At 32.9% G+C, this 3,461-nt stretch overlaps 1 protein-coding gene across 1 annotated transcript; it reads left to right on the forward strand.

The window, feature by feature from the left end:
- The first annotated feature begins 724 nt into the window (after positions 1 to 724).
- Positions 725 to 3,084, forward strand: LOC111289464 (uncharacterized). Its single transcript, XM_022880539.2, has 3 exons — positions 725 to 857; positions 951 to 1,080; positions 1,883 to 3,084. The coding sequence occupies exons 1-3, from the start codon at positions 725 to 727 to the stop codon at positions 2,856 to 2,858; spliced, it is 1,239 nt and encodes a 412-aa protein (XP_022736274.2). The 3' UTR covers positions 2,859 to 3,084.
- Positions 3,085 to 3,461: the final 377 nt, after the last annotated feature.

Raw genomic sequence — 3,461 nt, forward strand, 5'->3', positions numbered from 1 at the left:
AGTTTTTGTCAAATTTAATATGACAGTATAATGTTGTCATATTATATATGAGTTTCAAGTTGCACATGCATTTAATTAATTATTTAAGATTTTAGTGAAAATTTAACTATCTATATCTAATTTCCTGATGGTAAAGTTTCGAATTATAAACTCAAATTTGACTAAATGGCTGTCATCCTTTTCGAGATTGGGGCCCACGGTTCTTGCTCTTCTGTACTGTCCACGCATAGGAAAAAAATAAATAATGAATTTGATATATGGGAGATTTTAAAACGATCTTACCTACCTTGACTGACACATTTGGAACTACGTATAAAGAGGAGGCATTCCAGATGTATATTAGGGACCTCAGAATATGTTGTGAATTAGGTGCACTTCTTTTTTTATATATATAAATGAGACTTATGATTTGAATTTTAATACTTAGAATTAAGAGTTTAATAGTTTATCAAAACGAGGCTGTTGGCACATGTACTTGTCACTTATCTCTATCTCTAATTTCTATATAAACGATTCCCTTGTAGCTCTGTCTCTTCAGTAACAACTCACCACTGTCTCTCAACTCCAATTGAAGGCAAAGCTAGCCACCATTGCTGTCAAACTCTTTCCATCACTGATTCACTTTCGCAGGAAGCATTTCCAAAGTTCTTCTAACAATTAAGAAATTGAGAATTTATGTTATTGATTTTGTCACATAAAATCACCTTAATTTGTCTTACCCAGAATGGGAAGGATTCCATTATGCAGTGCAGATGGTTTGAAGAGAGGAGCCTGGACAGCTGAAGAAGACCAGAAGCTCATAGCTTACATACAAAAACACGGTGAAGGAGGTTGGTGTTCCCTGCCCAAGAAAGCTGGTTAGGTCTTTTCTGTTTTTGTTCTTCCATGACTTGATGCATCAATTTTCTTTATTTTATGGAAAATGATCATGTTTCTTTGTTGATTTTTAGGTCTTCGAAGATGTGGGAAGAGCTGTAGACTGAGATGGGTAAATTATCTGAGACCTGGTGTTAAGAGAGGAGACTTCACCTCGGATGAAGCTCAAACCATCATTGAACTTCATGCTGCATTAGGCAACAGGTGACAGCAAAGCTTTTCATTGACCAACGCAAAAATATTACTATATTCTTGCTAAACTTAGTTGTCATTTAGATTTTACTGTATTTTCGGTGTGATGTGATTAAATTTATCGTATTTTTAGTTGAACCCAAGTGTTAAAGGTCAAATCAACATTAATTTTTCATTAATTTTTTTCAATCACAGATACAGTAATTTTTTTTTCAATCGTAATTATAGTAATTTTTTTATTAATTTTTATCTAATTGTAATCAATCTCACCATCGATCCAAATGAAATCTTAGACCAACAACAGCAAATTTAAAAGAAAATGTTTTTAAATAAATTCGTTATTTTAACTTTAGGTTTCTCTAGAATATTGAATATATTTACATTATCATACTTAAAATAATATCCAACATTTTCTTAGAAAAATAAAAGTAAAGATACAAATGAAGAAAATCGGTTGTCTTTTTATAAAAGAAGATATAATATAGGAATAAAAGATAGGTTGTTTTTTAAAAAAGAAGTCATAATTTAGAAATAAAAAAAGGATTTTAGATGATGAGAAGTTAATTTAAAATTAATGCATAAATGTCATCTCTTAAGGATAATTATATGAGTTAATTAAGTTTTGAGTTCTACATTGTTACATATGATGAGATGCAAATTTTTGTCCTTCAAGCAAGAAACAAGAATGAGATCCTTCGAATCAGCACTGCCCTTTTCGTCCTTTTAAGAGATTAATTATGTTTTTCTTTAAGTGTTTGGCTCTATGGGTTGTTGTCATGATCAATCTCACCTATATAATTTTTTTTTCTTCAAGGTGGGCAGCAATAGCCAGGCACTTACCAAACAGGACAGACAATGAGATTAAGAACTATTGGAACGCTCATCTCAAGAAACGCTTAGTTAATTTGGGTATAGATCCGGTGACTCACAAGCCTGTTGGCACGGCTCGTGGCACCTCATCCAGTGAAAATTCCAGCACTACTGTGGTCAATACAGACTCAATGATCATTCTTGAAGAAAATGCAACATCCAAAGAATCTGAACCCACATCGCAACAGCCAACATCATCAAGGTCCGCTTCAGCTTCAGTTTTACTGCTCAATAAGTTAGCCACTAGGGTCACGATATTGCAATGTGTTGATCTTGATCCCGTAAGAGCTTGTCAAAGATTGCAAACAATGTCATTTAACAGTACTACTAACGATGGTGGTGCCAATAGTGAAAGTTCTACTGCTACAATTTGCCACCCTACATCATGTTGTCAGGGAAATAATGCATCAATAGCACTAGACATGTCAGATTATTGGCCGGTTAATATTTCTGATCCACTTACAACACCTTTAAATTGCTTAGATTTGTTGAATATAGTACTTTCTCCGGTGTCAGCAGATCATGGAAATGCCGGTGATGACGGTGGTGTTAGTTTTGATGCAAACATCGAGTATCCTGATCTATCTGATGCATTAAGCATCCTAGAGGGTAATGCATCTGAACCTGCAAGGTCTTGTTCGAGTACATCGTCTCGAGTTTTAAACAACATGGCTTCCAAATTCGCTTCATCGCGCTGCATTGATGAACTTTACAATTGGCAAAACCGCAACAACATTTCACCAGGACCAATCCAAGGTGACCATAGTGTTACTACAACAACTATCGGTGATGGTGGACTTTCAACCAACGACATAAATATTGATGATATGATCTTTGATACGGTAGGATCTCCCGTATTTTATAACCCAAACTACTTAGAAAATGAACTAGTGCCATCAAACCTTTTTTATATTTCTTGAACTAGAGCGATCAAGCCTCAAATATTGATGAATATGCATAAGGGGCATCATGAGTATCATTATCTAAATCATGTATGTATGAATGTTTCATATTTGAGCATGACAAAGAACCCCGAAAACATTTATCTGAAGAGATTGCGAGATCAAACATTGCAACAAAGAATTTTGATTTGATTAATGATGGACAGATTCATACATTTGACCGGTCTATTTTTTCTTTCTTTCTCGTTACTTTAGGAGTCATTCCTTGTCAGCTAAATGTAGATTGAATCATTAAATGCGCCATAGAATTTGAGCCTTAACAAGTTTGAAGTTCCCTTGTCCTATTTTTTTTTAATATAAAACTTGTGAATTTTTTTTGTTCAAACATTAATAATTAAATGATGTTAAATATATTACTTTTAATTAGATAGGTTGATATTTGATGTACCGCTAATATATAGTTTTTATATATTATTAATGAATCGAATGATACTATCTTATGAGTGAGGTAAATCAAATGTTACCTCCTCATTTATTAGTAAATTTTTTAAAAAAATTATTTATTTTTTTGTATATTTATTTTAAGAGTTGATGTTTACTTATTAATGAAATAATATTATT

This window comes from Durio zibethinus, chromosome 17 (assembly GCF_047325235.1).
Source record: "Durio zibethinus cultivar Kanyao isolate XHJ-2024 chromosome 17, ASM4732523v1, whole genome shotgun sequence".
In the NCBI taxonomy this organism is placed as follows: domain Eukaryota; kingdom Viridiplantae; phylum Streptophyta; class Magnoliopsida; order Malvales; family Malvaceae; genus Durio; species Durio zibethinus.